A 15,452-nucleotide genomic window follows, 5' to 3' on the forward strand; every position below is an offset into this window, starting at 1 on the left:
TCACAGGATACAGGAGAGGAGGGAACGTTTCCAGCTCTTCTGATGAGGCCAGTATCTCCCTGATACCAAAACTGGACAGACATTGCAAGAAAACTGCAGGCCAGTATCCCTGAATGAATACGGATGCCAAAATTCTCAGTAAAAGACCGGCAAGCTAAGTGCAGCAGTGTGGAGAAAGTTATTTATGCACCACAACCAAGCAGGGTTCATCCCAGGCCCGAAAAGTTGGTTCACAAGATTAATCAATGTGACATACTATCAGTATATCTGCAGAATAAAGGACAAAATCAGGTTGATCATCTCAACAGACGCAGAAAAAATAATTTGACAAAATCCAACACCTTCCGTGGTATAAACACCCAAAACAGGGGGACAGAAGTGGACTTGCACAACCCAATAAAGGGCGTCTATGAAAACCCACGGGTAGCATCAGACTTACTGTTAGACTAACAGCTCCCCTCCAAGATCAGTAACAAGACAAGATGCCCCCCGCCCCCGTCACTTCTAGTCAACATTGTACTAATCAGGGCAGTCAGGAAAGAAAAATAATAATAAAAGGCATCCAGATTGGCGAGGAATAGGTAACTGCCTAGGACATGACATTTTATTTGGAAAACCTGAAGGGACCCACCAGAAAAGCTCCGAGAGGGACTTCGCCGGCGCTCCCTCGCTTGGGACTCACCTCGTGGAGCAGGAGACGCGGGCCCAGCCCCTGGTCGTCGGGGAGCTAAGATCCCACACGCAACGGGGCAACTTGAGCCCGCACGCCACCACTACGCAGAAGCCAGCCTGCCGCAGAGAGGGCCCGGGCGCTGCAGCTGAGAACAGATGCGGGAAAACAGGTAAATGTTCACAGAAGAAAAACGCCACCAGAGCTAACATGAGCTCATCAAGGCTGCAGGGCACCAGACGGACGCACAGAAGTCAGCTGTGTCTCCGCTCGCTCACAGCGACTTCTCCAAAACTAACGTGGAGAGAGCAGCCCCAGGACGGCCCTGGGGCCGAGCTCAGTCCCACACGCTGCAACCAGAGGTCCCGAGTGCTGCAACTAAGCACGGCCAAATAATTACTAAATAAATGGATTTTCAAAAAGAAAAAATTCCGTTTATAGTAGTATCAGAAATACTAAGGGCCTTCTCTCATGGCTCAGACGGTAGCGAATCTGCCTGCAGTACAGGAGACTAGGGTTTGATCCCTGGGTTAGGACGATACCCCGGAGAGGTGAATGGCCACCCACTCCAGTATTCTTGCCTGGAAAGTCCCATGGACAGATGAGCCTGGTGGGCTTCGGTCCCGGGGTTTGCAGAGTAACACACACACACACAATGTGACCCCAAAAACCGCAGGACTGGTACAGTGAAAACTGCACATCATTAAAGACATTGAAAACCCAAATAAACAGTAAGACATGGCACAGAAAAATTAACAAACTGATCCTAAAGTTTATATGGAGATGCAAGAGACCCAGAACACTCAAAACAATCTTGTAAAAGAACAAAGTTAGAAGATTCATACTTCCTAATTTCAAAACCTCCTTCACAGATATAATAATCAATGACTGTCTAGTAGGGATGCCATGATAGACATGGAGATCAATGGAATATATTTGAGAGTCCAGAAATGATACCTTATTTAATGGTCAGTTGATTTTCAATAAGAGTGCTAGAAAATTCAATGGGGAAAGGACCCCCTTTTCAGCAAATGGTGCAGGAATAATTGGATATCCACGTGCAATACTTGGATATGCATTCACGTGCAAATGAGTGAAGTTTGGACCTCACACAGGCACAAAAATGAACTCAAAATGGATCAAAAACGTAATCCCAAGAGGTAAAACTATACACTTTCAGAAGAAAACATAGGTGTAAATCTTTGTGATCCTGAATTAGGTGATGGTTTCTTATATAAACGTAAAGCCCAACTAAGAAAAACACAGATACGTTGTACATCAAATTTTAACTTCTGTGCTCCAAAGGGCAATGTCAAGAGAGTGAAAGTACAGCCCACAGGACGGGAGAAAACATCACACATCTAATAAGAAACTCGAATCCTGTGTCTATTAAAAGAAGTCTTACAACTTAATAATACAAAGAAAACTATTGGTAACACTCTTTAAAAACTGCCGAAGGACCTGAATAGACACACATCCAATGAATATAAAGAAATGGCCAAGGGGTCACACGACCAGCCGCTGGGGAAATGCAAATCAAAACCAGAGTGAGACAGTCCTTTACGCCCACGAGGGTGACTGTGAGGAAAGGAACAGACAATAGCAAGTGCTGACAGGACTGGAGAAGCTGGGCCCTCATCCACGGCTGGTGGGAATGTAGAGCGGAGCGGCTGCCGCGGAATCTGAAACCTGAGGTTTCTGGAGTCACATCGTGTGTGTGCGTTACTCATTGTAACACCAGGGACAGCAGCAGTTCCCCTCCTCCGAAGCACATACCCCAGAGAAATGAAAATATCTGTCCACACAGAAGCAGTACAGGACTGTTCAGAGCAGCAGTATTTCTAACAGGAAAAAGGAGGAACAATCCAAGTATCTGTCAACTAATGAACGGATAAATAAAACACGGTCCACCCGTGCAATGGAGTGGTACGTGTCGATAAAGGGATGAGGGCTGACCCAGGTCACAGCATAAACGAACCTTGAAAACGTTGTGCTCGGGGAAAGATGGCAGTCACAGAAGGCCCCAAATGAGTCCATTCATACAAAATGTCCAGAAGAGGCAAGTGTGTGGAGATGGGGTGTCAGGGGCGGGGCAAGTGTGAGCAGGAACTTAGCGCTGATGGGGACAGGGTTGCTTTCTGGGGATGACGAGAGTGTTCTCAAGCCAGGTGGTGGTGGTGGTTGAGACAGTTCTGTGAATATACGAAAAACCACTGAATTGTTCACTTAAAAAAAGACAACAGCAATGTCAGAGTTGGACTATAGAGAAGGCTGAGTGCCAAAGAATCGATGCTTCTGAGCTGTGGTGTTGGAGAAGACTCTTGAGAGTCCCTTGGACTGCAAGGAGATCCAACCAGTCCATCCTAAAGGAGATCAGTCCTGGTGTTCATTGGAAGGACTGATGCTGAAGCTGAAACTCCAATCCTTTGGCCACCTCATGCGAAGAGCTGACTCATTGGAAAAGACCCTGATGCTGGGAAAGATTGAGGGCAGGAGGAGAAGGGGACGACAGAGGATGGGATGGTTGGATGTCATCACTGACTCAATGGACATAAGTCTGAGCAAGCTCTGGGAGTTGGTGATGGACAGGGAGGCCTGGCGTGCTGCGGTTCATGGGGTCGCAAAGAGTCAGACATGACTGAGCAAGTGAACTGAACTGAACTGAATGTTTAAGAGCTAGAGAAAAATAAGAGATAACATATGAGGAAAAATTATTAGAATGACTGTAGGTTTCTCCAACCAAAGAGACCGGAAGCCAATGGAGTGGAATCTAAGCACAGAAGACGCACACGAATGCACACAGCCAGCCATCTGAACTACAAATCCAGCACATACACCCTCCAGAATCGAGGGCAAAATGACCACCACACTGTCTCAGGCGGAGGAAAGCTAAGAGAATGCACTGCCAGCAGACCTGCTTTAAAGAGAGAGAGAGGAGGAAACCTCTCTAGACGAAGGGCAACGGTATCGCTGAGACGATGTCCTAGAGGAGAAGGAGAAACAGGAAAACGGTGAAGACCCGGCTAAAGGTGATGGACGAGGTTTCCCGCTCTCGTTCTCGCGCACGTGGACGGCAGCCGACAGGAAGGAAAACGAGCGTTGTCTGATCGTGTCCTCAGAGCGGTCAGTGTCACACCGAGAGGCCGTCTCCTGAGGCGACAGTTAAGTGGAAAGGGGTCGGTAGGCTGAGGGTCTAGATGCAGAGAGGGGAGCTCCCGCCTCCACCTACGGGATGAGGCATAAATGCAAACAGTCTGTTCAAAGGTGCTGCAATCCTTAGAACAACTACTGAAAAATAGCTGTACAGAGAAGTATGCTTAATAAAAAAAATTAGAAAAAAAAGCATGCTTAAAAGCTCAAGATAAATTAAACTGGGATATTTAAAATATTCAAGCAGTCCAGGGACTTCCCTGGTGGTCCAGTGGCTGAGAATCTGCTTTCCAGCGCAGGGGACTTGGGTTGGATCCCTAATGGGGGAACCAAGATCCCATATGCCTCAGAGCAGCTAAGCCCATGAGCTGCAACTACTGAGCCCGCTGGTCTAGAGTCTGTGGTCCAAAAGAGGGTGACTAGACAAGCCCCCGTACCGCAATAGAGACCCAGGGAAGCAAAAAAGAGAGAGGGAGAGAGAAAGAAAAATCCAAGTAATCCAAAAACAGGAAGGGGATGCAGAAGTCCACGCTCAGCGGCTCGGGAAGGTCCCCGGAGGAGGAGACAGCAGCCAGGGCTCTTGCCTGGAGAATCCGTGGACAGAGGAGCCTGGCGGGCTACAGACGCTGGGGTCACAAAGGGCCTGCCGTGACTGCACACAAGGGTGAACCTGGGGGGCGTTGTGCTAAGCGGGACAGTCCAGACTGAAAAGCCATCCCCATGTGGTCTCACTGAGACACGGACTCCAAAATAACCAAACTCACAGAGGCAGACAGTAGAGATGGGAGTGCTGGGGACTCGGCGGGCGGTGGGGAGGGGCAGGAGATGGGGAGATGCTGGTCGGAAGGTCCAGACCTCCAGCTCCAAGGTGAGGGCGTTCTGGGATCTAAGGCCTGGCTGGGGACTGCAGCTGACGGTACTGGGAGCCCCTGGCGGTCCAGTGGTCAGGACTGGGCGCTTTCCCAGCTGCGGCCCAGGTTCAATCTCTGGTCAGGGAACTAAGATCCTACAAGCCGTTTGGCCAGGAAAAGAAGAAAGAAAACAACACTGTACTGTGTACCTGAGATTTGCTAAGTGTTCTCAACACACACAGAGGTGTGGGGTGAGGGGTGAATAGCTTGACTGTGGGGCCATTCCACAGTGTCTGTACAACTCAGTCGTGCATGTCTGAATAACGCCTGAATGTGAGGTCTCACACGGCCTTGCTTAGTTCCTTAAATGTCAGGAGCGCTGCGTCTTCCGCAGTGCGATGTTCCTGCTTGGTAGCTGACTTTTGGTGCACGCTGCCTTCCAGAGGAAGCTGTGTAACGTCGGCAACGACCTCTGCGTTCAGTGCCGTCCTTCTCTGTTCCTTTTCAGATCGCCACGAGGTTATCTGCAAGGAGATCCTGGAGCTGGACCCCTGGGAGAACCAGTGGAACGTTGTAGCTGTAGACGTCCTCATGCACGACAGCTATGACGTCTGCCTGGTGGCCAGGATGAACCCCCGTGACCTCATCCCCCCGCCATCGGATCTGGTGGAGGAGGGCGGGGGGTGCTGAGGCCAGCGTCGCCGGGGGGCCTCCCGTGGTGTCTGCGGAGGAGGCACTGAGCGTGGGGGGTCCACATGTGCATCTGTCACCGGGGCCCCGTGCCTGTGCATGCGTAGTGGCCCCCAAGCAGTGCTGGGCACTGCAGGGGATGTAGGGTATGCAGACAGAGGGGACACCGCCTTTGCAATGTCTTCCCCGAGGTCAGAGAATAAGGACGGAGCTGCCCGCTTCAGTCACAGTTGAGCAGCATCGGGAAACAGCCTTCTCCCAAAATATAATTTAGGAATGTTGTTTGAACAGCCCTTGGACACCCTTCTATTTCACTCGTCATCTCTGCTTCTGGAAGCGCACTGCATCCCAGGAGTGCATTCTGCTCACTGTCCTTCACCAATTTCCCAAGGGCTTCACGTGCACAAGACTCTTACTTAAGCAGGAATAGTCAGTGGATCCCCACTAACTTCCCCAGGGGAGACCAGCGTAGACAGAGACAGCTTTGGAGCAGGGCTACGTGACTGGTTGGTGTTCAGTCACTCAGTCGTGTCCGACTCTTTTCGACCCCATGGACTGTGGCACGCCAGGCCTCCCTGTCCATCACCAACTCCCAGAGCTTGCTCAGACTTATGTCCATCGAGTCAGTGATGCCATCCAACCATCTCATCCTCTGTCATCCCCTTCTCCTCCTGCCTTCAATCTTTCCCAGCATCAGGGTCTTTTCCAAGGAGTCAGCTCTTCGCATCAGGTGGCCAAAGTATTGGAGCTTTAGCTTCAGTATCAGTCCTTCCAATGAATATTCAGGGTTGATTTCCTTTGTATTGACTGGTTGGATCTCCTTGCAGTCTGAGGGACTCTCAAGAGTCTTCTCCAACATCACAGTTCAAAAGCATCAGTTCTTTGGTGCTCAGCCTTCTTTATGGTCCAACTCTCACATCCATACATGACTTCTGGGAAAACCATAGCTCTGACTAGATGGACCTAGTCAGGAGACAGGCCCAGGGGCCAGGACATGGGGGTGGCCAAGGACAGGAGGTGGTCCCGTCCCCAGAGCAGCCGAAGCCCCAGAGGAGATGGCCCGATCACAGAAGACCCCAGCGAGCAGAGGGAGAGCAGTTGGTAAAGTGATGTCTCTGCTTTTTAATACACTGTCTAGATTTATCACAACCTTTCTTCCCAGGATCAAGTGTCTTTTAATGTCATGGCCGCGGTCACGGTCTGCAGTGATTTTGGAGCCCAGGACTGGGCGGCCTGTGCCCCATGTCCCCACATTCCAGCTGCTGACCCGGGCAGGAGGGGCCAGTCCGTGGAAGCTGGAGCTAGCTGGAGACTTGCTTCTGTCACCATGAAAGGCCGTCAGACCCAGGGTGGGTTGTCCTCTGTGGGCCAGACTCTCAGAGGGCGAGGTCATACCCGTCTCCTTGCAGGTGTACCCCAGGCAGCCACGGCGGCTCCCAGCACCCATGTGGTCTTCGGGTGTCCAGCCTGGCGATGCCCCTGCTCCACCCACGTGACCAGGGTGGAAGCTGCCAGGTTCCCCTGGATTGGGGGGGTTGGGGTGCCCTGTGGACAGGTCACACACTTTTCTAGAGGTGCCGGGTTTGGCATCCAGGTCCCAGCTCTGCCTCTCAGCATGCTGTGTGGTCCTGGCAGCATTACCTTTCCGAAGCCTTGTTCTCCTCCTGGCAGGAAGGGAAGGAAATGAGGGAGAAAGCGCTGAGCACAGCGCCTGCGAGCTGCATCATAGGCTACACTCTGTGGCTGCTGCTACTTTCATTATCATCGTCGTCAGCATCCCCCAAAGCAGGGTGCCCAGAACACCCTCCTTGGAGGGGAACTTGGGGCTCCAGGGAGGGATGGGCATCAGCTTTGAGATGCTCTAAAGCCCCATCCCCAGGCCCCCTGCCCCTCCAGGTCCAGGTGGAGGGCTGATAACCCAGCCCTGGTGCAGCTCCTCTGGCCCTTATTTGTAACTCTGCCCTCCGGCTGTTTGCTGAAACTCATGTCCATTGAGTCGGTGATGCCATCCAACCATCTCACCCTCTGTCGTCCCCTTCTCCTCCTGCCCTCAATCTTTCCCAGCATCAGGGTCTTTTCCAAGGAGTCAGCTCTTCACATCAGGTAGCCAAAGGATTGGAGCTTCAGCTTCAGCATCAGTCCTTCCAACGAATATTCAGGACTGATTTCCTTTAGGATGGACTGGTTGGATCTAGACGTGACTTTGAGCTCTGGGAGACAGTGGAGGACGGGGGAGCCTGGCGCACTGCGGTCCATGGGGTCGTAGAGAGTGGGACCCGACTTAAGAGACTGAGCAAGCTCCTCTTGTTGGACAGAGTTAGCGATCCGGCCTCAAATGCTTCCGTCTGCCCTGTTCTCACCTGAGTTGAAGGCTGTCCCAGTGTGTGTTGGGGGGGAAGTGGGGAGACTCATAAAACCTGGACCATTGCTGGTTCTCTTCAGTGTGAGACAGGATGGTCTGGGGCTGGGCAGGGGGCACAGGGTGGGACCGGGGGAGTGATCTGGGCGCTGAAGCATCATCGTTCTCACTGACTGACTTTATAGTGAGCAACCGCTTTACAATGAATCATTAAATAAGATCTCACTGATAAAATATTGCTCCCACTTTGTTTCTCCTACTGTGATTTAGGGCAGCTTTCATTTGAGGGGGGGCGGTGCTAGGACTCCCCAGGCGGGAATCAGAGTTAGGGAGGACCGTCTTCCGGGATATCAGGAGACAGGCCCAGGGGCCAGGACATGGGGGTGGCCAAGGACAGGAGGTGGTCCCGTCCCCAGAGCAGCCGAAGCCCCAGAGGAGACGGGCCGATCACAGAAGACCCCAGCGAGCAGAGGGAGAGACAGGCGCTCTCCGGGCTGAGGCCCCAGAGCCGCAGAGACTGCGGGTGCCTGAGATGAGCGGCTGCTGCGGCCAGTGCCCCAAGGCGGGGCGGGGGGCGCAGCCTGGACCCCCGGAGTCTGGGGTCGAGGTCGCGGGGACAGCGAGAGACAGGCCCCCTCGCCTGCGGGGCGACCTCCAGTTGGCTCTAACAAGGGCCCGGGGACTCAAAGGAGGAGGCTGGCACTACCCCCGAGGCGTCCTGCGGTGACTCGCTTCCTGGAGCAAAGTGACCCTAACTGCAGGGGCAGTGGGGGGCGGACAGAAGGGGCTGTCTGTGCCCAGGCCCCGCTCGGGAAGGGCGTGGCGGGCGGGGTGAGGCAGGGGGCCACCCTGGCCGCGCTGGGCGGGCCGACTCCGCGGGCTGTCCGGCCGTTCCCTCCTGGGGTGCCCGCCTGCCCCGCGCCCTCCGGGGCTGGGCTGGCGGGTCCTGGAGCCTCGAGCGGCGGGGACGAGCGGTCCGTGGAGCAGCTGCTCCCCCTGGCGGCGGCACCGGGCAGCGTTCCCACAGCGAGGCCGCAGCCGGAGCCGGGATGCCAGGCAGGACTCGCCCCCTCTCGGAGGGCCGCGGGGCCGCCTGCTGGGGACACCGCCTGGACGGCTGGGCCCAGGAGCAGCTCGGACCCCCAGGGAGACAGCCCGCACCGGGGATGAGAAAAAAAAAAAAAAAAAACCTGGGAGAACAGGGAAAGGGATGAGCAGGCTTCACAGAAAGGGAGCCTGGAGGGGCCAGGAAACCAGGAACAAGAGCTCATCCGCTTGGATTCGGGGAGCAAGTCCACCCGGGAGGAGCGGCCACTTCACGCCGAGCGGGCCAGAGCGCGGGCAACCCCCGGGGGTGCCGGGCTGGCCCCCCGTGGTGGACGTGCAGGCGGGGCCGAGCAGCCCCCATGGGGATCGGCGTGGTGTCACCGGGTGGCCCCCACCCCCGGAGGCAGAGCCCAGTGGCCTGGGCTCACGCTGACAGCAGGGTTTCTGCGATGTGACCATCTGGAAGTGACCCAGCGCCCAGGGGCGACAGGAGAATGCACAAGTGTCCAGGCACGGTCCTGCTTGCAAACACCACAGAAGTGAAGCGGATCAGAGCAGGCACACTGGAGAAGGAAATGGCAACCCACTCCAGTGTTCTTGCCTGGAAAATTCCATGGACGGAGGAGCCTGGCGGGCTACAGTCCATGGGGTCACAAAGAGTCAGTCATGATTGAGTGACTGAGCACCAAGACCTGTTTTCCAGTGTCCTGAATTTTGGGGCCATTCTAAGGGTTTCTTCCTCTGTAACACTCTGTTTTCATTTATCAGCACTTCCTTTTCCAGGAGGCGAAGGGACAGCTGGGCAAAGGGGATTGTGAGGTGAAAGAAAAACAGTGTTGACAAATAAACCACAAATTAAGGAGAGACAATGCGAAATGGCTCAAGGGAGAAACAAGTTAGAAAATTCACCCACCTCCTTCCCCAGTTTTAGCCATAAACAGCCCATTTCCCCTTCCTGCCTTTTCTTTTTCTAACAGCACCTTGCTATTTTGCTATGGTTGTTTCTTAAAAGTCCATTAACTTTTTGAAAGCTAAAAGTAATACATGTACCTGGCAGGGAAAATGTAACATTTTTAATAGGATGTTCAGCAGAAAAGTAAGGTTCTCTTCATAGCAGATTTCTAGTTTACTCCCCAAAGGCAACTATGACTACTAAATTCTTTTGTAAACTTTCAGAGCTGTTCTGCACATAAGTAAACATCCTCTCTGTTTCTACCTTAAAAAAAAAAAAAAAAGAGCAGGCACGCGTCTTCGAGGTGGGGGGCAGGGGGGGACCTCGGAAATACAGCGCCCAGTGCAGACAGGCAGCAAACCAGAAATTGTGCACAACATCATGTGGTCGGCTGGAAACACACACACACACACACAACATCATGTGGTCGGCTGGAAACACACACACACACACAACATCATGTGGTCGGCTGGAAACACACACACACACACACAGAGTGCCCCACGTGACTCAGAGACAGGGCCTCGTGAAACAGAATAACAACAGTCTGGGGGAGGACTCCGTGACCTGGCTGGCAGCCCGGAGGGAGGGGTACAGGACGCAGGGGGGGCGGCTCTGTGGGCTCAGTGCCCTCCGAGCGTCCCAGGCCTCAGTGACTCTGATCCACGCCACGTGCAACACGGGGTAGTATCTGTCTGTCCTGGGTGTTTCAGTTCAGTCGCTCAGTCGTGCCTGACTCTCTGCGACCCCATGGGCTGCAGCACGCCAGGCCTCCCTGTCCATCACCAACTCCCGGAGCTTGCTCAAACTCATGTCCATTGAGTCAGTGGTGGCATCCAACCATCTCATCCTCTGTCGTCCCCTTCTCCTCCTGCCTTCAATCTTTCCCAGCATCGGGTTCCCATGGCATCTTTTACCCATTTCTCTATACTTCCTTTTACTTTTACCACACATTTTGTAATAATTTGGTTACAGCATTTCTCAAACCTTGTTTGGAGTGAGCCCCACACGGCGAGAGCTCCCTGGACTGACCCGGCCTGGCGCCCACTAGTCAGCGTGTGGCCTTGGTCACTCAACTTGCTGCTTTTGTTCATGTTGGTGTCAGACAGACGCTCAGACCGACCCTGTCGAGAGATGTGAGGGAGTCAGTCCTCCAGGGAGTCATCCGGGGGCTGCGATGAGCCAGGCAGGGGGCAAGGTGGACACCGGAGCTTCGAGGCTGGGCAGACGCCCTGGCTCCGAGGGTGGGGGCAGGGCGGCGAGTCGGGGAGCTGACCTGAGCCCCCGCCACGTGGGCCCCTCCCAGGGCCGCCAGCGACGACAGGTGCACCCCACACAGAGGCTGCTTTTCAGCCACCTTACCCCTCCCGTCCGTGTCCAGGACAGGTCCCCACGGGGCACACGCAACTTTCCTTTCATCCAACCCGAGCTCACTTCCCTTTACACCTGAAAGACCAGCCTTTCTCGGACAATCGGGCAGAGGAGGCTGGAACCTGAGGAAGCACTCGGTGGGCGGGGTCCCACACTTCAGGGTTTACAGCAGTAATAAGCAAACTCCCTGCATCAAGAGCTGAATGGCTAGATGGTCTGAGTTACAGTCTTTGCTGGTTTCTGGTGGGGGGGTGGTGTTTTACACATCCTTTAAAAGTGCAAGTCTGTCACTGAGGCCTCTAGGGTTACAGAAATCGCTCGGGAGTGGGCAACCTAGGGACCTGGGCCCCAGCCCAGAGGCTCTGCGTCGGTTAGTCCAGGAGAAGGCCTGAGACTGGATCTTCCAGGGCAGCCACCTCCCTCTACCCCAGCCCCTGCCCTCCAGCTCACCCCACCCCTACCCAGACCCTCCTGTGGGGAGAGGGGGTCCCCCCGGCCCCTCCCGTCCATCCCCTAGGACCCCAAGAAGGCCCACCAGGCCCCAGCCACCCAGTGCAGGCCTGGCGTCCCCTGCAGACCTGGTCCCTGCGCCCCTGGCCTGGTCAGCCTGGCCTACAGCCGGCAGACGGACGGGACGTGTGGCCGAGGCTCTTTTAGCCAAAGCCCAGCGCTGCCGGGACCTGAAGCTGGCCTCCTCCGCCCGGCTGCCCACCACCCACCTGCAGTCCCCTTTCCTCTTCCCACCCTCGTCCTGCAGGTTTTATTCCGTTCCTACACCTCAGCCAAGCAAGCAGAGGGCCGAGTCCCCAATCAGACTGCTGCGTGTCTTTTCATCACCCCAGCTTGGGGAGGGAGGCCACAGGGACACGCAAACGGCCCCCAGGACGGTCAGCAGGGGGCACAGCTGAGCGGGGGCGGGATGGAGGAGTTCAGGGTCCAGAGACTGAAGACATGCTAGGCTGCGACAGCCCTTAAACTGTACGCCCAGCTTCCAGAAACACCTTCTGCCAAGCCCACTCCGGTGGGCGTCAAAAGGGAGAATTTCCAGCAAAGAAAACAAACCAAGCCTCTGCTGAGGAGTCGAGTGATCATCGGCAGAAGAAATGGGCCAGCGCAGCTTTGTAGCGGTTTTATTGAGATTAAATTTGCACATCGCAATGCTCACCCACTGAAAATACACAGTGATTCAGTGTATTCAGAGCTGTGCAACCATAACCACCAAGTGTAGGACACTTTTTATCACCCTGAAATGAAATCCCAAGGAGAGAAGGAAATAACAGGGAGGAGACACTTGGGACTATGACGTTAGGATGAACAGACCTCACTGCTAACCGCAGATCTCCGCTCCTGTGTCCTCTGATACAAACAGGAGCTGAAATTAGCCTACTTATGCTTGTTAGAAAAAGAGACCCCCCCCCCATACACACACTTCCCAGGCACCCCTTCACTTCCTCCATCCCCACCCCCGGGAAACACTAGCCTGACTTCTGTCTCCACAGCGGGCGCAAGCATGGTCCCCTGGGACTGTCTCCTTTCGCTGAGCACCATGTTTTCAGGGCTCAGCCATGTTGTAGGAAGAGTCAGCACCTCACTTCTTTCTGCTACCGCCGTAAGAAGGGATCCCTTTTATCTTTATTCAGTCACACCAAGGCATGTGCAACTTCCCCGACCAGGACAAACCCAAGCCCTCTGGAGTGGAGGCCCAGAGTCTGAACCACTGGGCTGCCAGGGAATTTCCTATTTATCTATTCCCAATTGGCTGGGCTGCCGCCTCTTTTTACCTCATGTGAATAGTGGGGCTATGAACATTCCTGGGCAAGTTTCTGTTTGAACATCTGTTTTCAATTCTTTGGGGCTTATATTTAAGCGTGGAGTTCCTGGGTCAGCAGGTGAAGAATATACCTGCAATGCAGAAGACACAGGAGCTGCGGGTTCAATCCCTGGGTCAGGAAGATTCCCCTGGAGGAGGGCATGGCAGCCCACTCCAGTATTCTTGCCTGGGGAAACCACGGACACGGGAGCCTGGCAGGCTATAATCCATGGGGTCACAAGGAGCTGGGCACGACTGAGTGACTGAGCATGCGGGACAGCTCATAGGAACAACGTTTAACCGTTAAGCTATAAGTCACTCATTTAATTCTGACATTTAATCATTAGTCATCTAGTCATTGAGGAACAGTCAGACGTGTTTTCCAAAGTGTTGACAGTGTCTTAAATTTCGCCCAGGAGTGTACCTGTAGGCAACCCTACATCTGGGGAAATGACCAGGAGGCCTGGACAGGACACTGAGTAGGTTGGTCATAGCTTTCCTTCCAAGGAGCGTCTTTTAATTTCGTGGCTGCAGTCACCACCTGCAGTGATTTTGGAGCCCAGAAAAATAAAGTCTCTCATTGTTTCCTCATCTATTTTCCATGAAGTGATGGGACCAGATGTCATGATGTTAGTTTTCTGAATGTTGAGTTTTACAGCAACTTTTTCACTCTCCTCTTTCACTTTATGAAGAGGATCTTTAGTTCCTCTTCACTTTCTGCCATAAGGGTGGTGGCATCTGCATGTCTGAGCTTATTGATATTTCTCCCAGCAATCTTGATTCCAGCTTGTGTTTCACCCAGCCCGGCATTTCGCATAATGTACTCTGCATATAAGTTAAACAAGTAGGGTGACAATATACAGCCTTGATGTACTTTTTTTCTGATTTGGAGCCAGTCTGTTGTTCCATGTCCAGTTCTAACTGTTGCTTCTTGACCTGCATACAGATTTCTCAGGAGGCAGGTGAGGTGGTCTGGTATTCCCATCTCTTTAAGAATTTTCCAGTTTGTTATGATCCACACAGTCAAAGGCTTAGCACAGTCAATAAAGCAAAAGTAGATGTTTTTCTGGAACTCTCTTGCTTTTGATAATAAAGGATCTCTAGCCAGAACTTCTCAAAATTCAGTAAGAAAATCCAAACAATCCATTGTTTTAATAGTCAAAATTTTTGAAAAAGATAGTCAACCAAAAAAAACACAAAAAACAAAAAACATCTACCGATGGCAAAATGCATGAAAAGAGGCTAGACTGAGTCACTAGGAAAATACAATTTTAAACCACAATAAGAACTTAGAGCCTGTTATATAGACTGAAGGACTTCCCTGGTGGCTCAGATGGTAAAGACTCTGCCTGCAATGTGGAAGACCTGGGTTTGACCCCTGGGTCGGGAAGATCCCCTGGAGAAGGGACTGGCGTCCCACTCCAGTATTCTTGCCTGGAGAATCCCACAGACAGAGGAGCCTGGTGGGCGACAGTCCACGGGGTCGTAGAGTCTGACACGACTGAGTGACTCACGCAGGCCGGTCCCGGAGGCAGGGCCCACGGACACGAGTGGCTGACGCACGCTGTCCTACTGCAGAGGCCAGCACGGCGCCGTGAGGCAACGTCCTCCGTGCGAGACACACACAGGGGGATGCCGCACGACAAAGACTGAAATTTTATTAAAAACCTGCCCCGAGCAGCTGCCGCTGAGGCTGCAGAGCACCTGGGATTCTCGGATGCAGCTGGTGCGTCTGCAAAGCTACGAGGCGGCAAGCTCGGCACAGACAGGCCCCAACAACGCGGTGAGCCGGGCGTCGGCCGGGCCGGAGGACCCAGCCGCAGAGCCGACACGGTCCCGTTCGTATGGAGGCGTGGAGAAGGTAAAACCGCGGGGACAGAAAACCCCTCTGTGGCCGGCAGGAGCCGGGACAGGGGGCTGGCGGGGGCGCTGACCACAGAGGCACACTGGACCCAACTCTTGTTGGCTTCACTACGGTGGTGGCTGAGGGACTGCACGCGTTCGTCACACGCTGTGCGGCCGTCCGGGAAGAAAGGTGGAATTTGGGGGGCTCCGCTGGTGGCTCAGCGGGAAAAGAACCCACCAGCCAGAGCAGCGGACCCCACGGGCCGCGGAGCAGCCGAGCCTGTGCTCCCGGGCCCGGGACCAAGACAGGCGCAGCCACAGTGACAGGCCCGCGCGGCGACCGCAGTAGCCCCTGCCCGCCGCAGCGAGAGGAAGCGCACACAGCCGAGACGAGCGCTCAGAGAGCCGTCACTGCGCACACAGCCGCACGGACGCCTCTCACAGACACGAAGGGCCCCACGCGGCCTGCCTCCGTGCACGCGGAGCTCCAGAATGTGCAGAGGTCTGCACAAGAGGCTGGGGCGGCACGTGCCTGGGGGAGCCCGTGGAGGCACCGAGCTCCCCGTCTCGGGCCTGGACGTGGGGACGCAGGTATAGCTGCGTGTGAACGTCTGCACAAGAGGCTGGGGCGGCACGTGCCTGGGGGAGCCCGTGGAGGCACCGAGCTCCCCGTCTCGGGCCTGGACGTGGGGACGCAGGTATAGCTG

General features: G+C 54.3%; 1 protein-coding gene and 1 long non-coding RNA gene across 2 annotated transcripts in view; one reads left to right on the forward strand and one right to left on the reverse strand.

Moving 5' to 3' along the window:
• The window catches only part of KBTBD12 (kelch repeat and BTB domain containing 12), a 55,629-nt gene extending 49,646 nt beyond the window's left edge, over window positions 1-5,983 (forward strand). Inside the window, exon 6 of the mRNA XM_043442745.1 lies at window positions 5,180-5,983. Coding sequence (XP_043298680.1) covers window positions 5,180-5,361 — 182 coding nt within the window. The 3' untranslated portion in view covers window positions 5,362-5,983. The remainder of the gene's footprint in view (window positions 1-5,179) is intronic.
• LOC122424681 lies at window positions 3,683-15,126 on the reverse strand. The gene is made up of 3 exons (XR_006264497.1): window positions 14,415-15,126; window positions 4,772-4,777; window positions 3,683-3,693 (listed from the first exon to the last, which is right to left on the reverse strand). It is a non-coding gene; the product is annotated as an uncharacterized LOC122424681 (long non-coding RNA).
• Window positions 15,127-15,452: the final 326 nt, after the last annotated feature.

Source organism: Cervus canadensis, chromosome 22 (assembly GCF_019320065.1).
Source record: "Cervus canadensis isolate Bull #8, Minnesota chromosome 22, ASM1932006v1, whole genome shotgun sequence".
Taxonomy (NCBI): domain Eukaryota; kingdom Metazoa; phylum Chordata; class Mammalia; order Artiodactyla; family Cervidae; genus Cervus; species Cervus canadensis.